This window comes from Bison bison, unplaced genomic scaffold, assembly GCF_000754665.1.
Source record: "Bison bison bison isolate TAMUID 2011002044 unplaced genomic scaffold, Bison_UMD1.0 scf7180017864243, whole genome shotgun sequence".
NCBI classification, from domain to species: domain Eukaryota; kingdom Metazoa; phylum Chordata; class Mammalia; order Artiodactyla; family Bovidae; genus Bison; species Bison bison.
In genome coordinates this window covers 3,174,359-3,175,078 of record NW_011494815.1, presented here as the reverse complement: position 1 = coordinate 3,175,078, position 720 = coordinate 3,174,359, and the positions used below count along the sequence as shown (strand labels likewise).

At 59.6% G+C, this 720-nt stretch overlaps 1 protein-coding gene across 1 annotated transcript in view; it reads right to left on the bottom strand.

Annotated features, from left to right (window-relative positions):
• Positions 1-181, bottom strand: part of IGFBPL1 (insulin-like growth factor binding protein-like 1) — a 13,419-nt gene extending 13,238 nt beyond the window's left edge. The window contains exon 1 of the mRNA XM_010847112.1: positions 35-181. Coding sequence (XP_010845414.1) covers positions 35-181 — 147 coding nt within the window. The remainder of the gene's footprint in view (positions 1-34) is intronic.
• Between the last annotated feature and the right edge of the window lie 539 nt (positions 182-720).

The window sequence follows — 720 nt, the reverse complement described above, 5'->3', positions numbered from 1 at the left end:
GAGCGCTGTCCCGAGCCCGTGCGATGCCAGGCACCGGGCAGCGCACGGGCTCGGGACAGCGCTCTGGTCGGCACGGACCGCACTCCGGGTTTCGTCCGCCTGCGCTGCGGAGCCCGAGGCCCAGGGCTGGCAGCGGCTGCAGCACAAGCAGCAGCAGGAAGAGCCCGGGTGAGCGTGGCATGGTCCGCTCCCGGACGGCACTGGTGCCTCTGCTTCGTGCTTCTCTCTGCGTGCGCTGCGCCGCCACCCCGCCCGCCCGGCGACCGCTGATTGGCCGGGCCTGCACCGCCGGGCGCCAGCAGTCGGCTGCCCGGCTGAGACTAGCGCAGCGGGGTGGGCTGATGGCCTGGCCTGGGCTCTGAGATGGAGGAGTGTTCTGAGATCCGCTCTTCGACAACCAGTGGGCTCTTGGAGATCCCGTAGGGGCGGGAACTTGCCCAAGGTCGCTCTAGTAGAGCAAGGATTGAATATACAATCTCCGGATCCAAGGCTGGCTCTGAGTACTGTGCCCCTTAATCCAGAAGGATGCTCTCTTTTATTTTACTTTGCATCTAGTAGTTTCCCAAATTTTATTTTTAAAAAAGGAATACATGGCTTAAAATGTCAAAGTCAACAAATGAATGTAACTATGAAAAGAGGACCTCCCTTCCACCTGATATCCCAATGCCCCAACCTAGTGTCAAGAGGGCACACCTGTTATCAGGTTCTTGGGTATCTTTC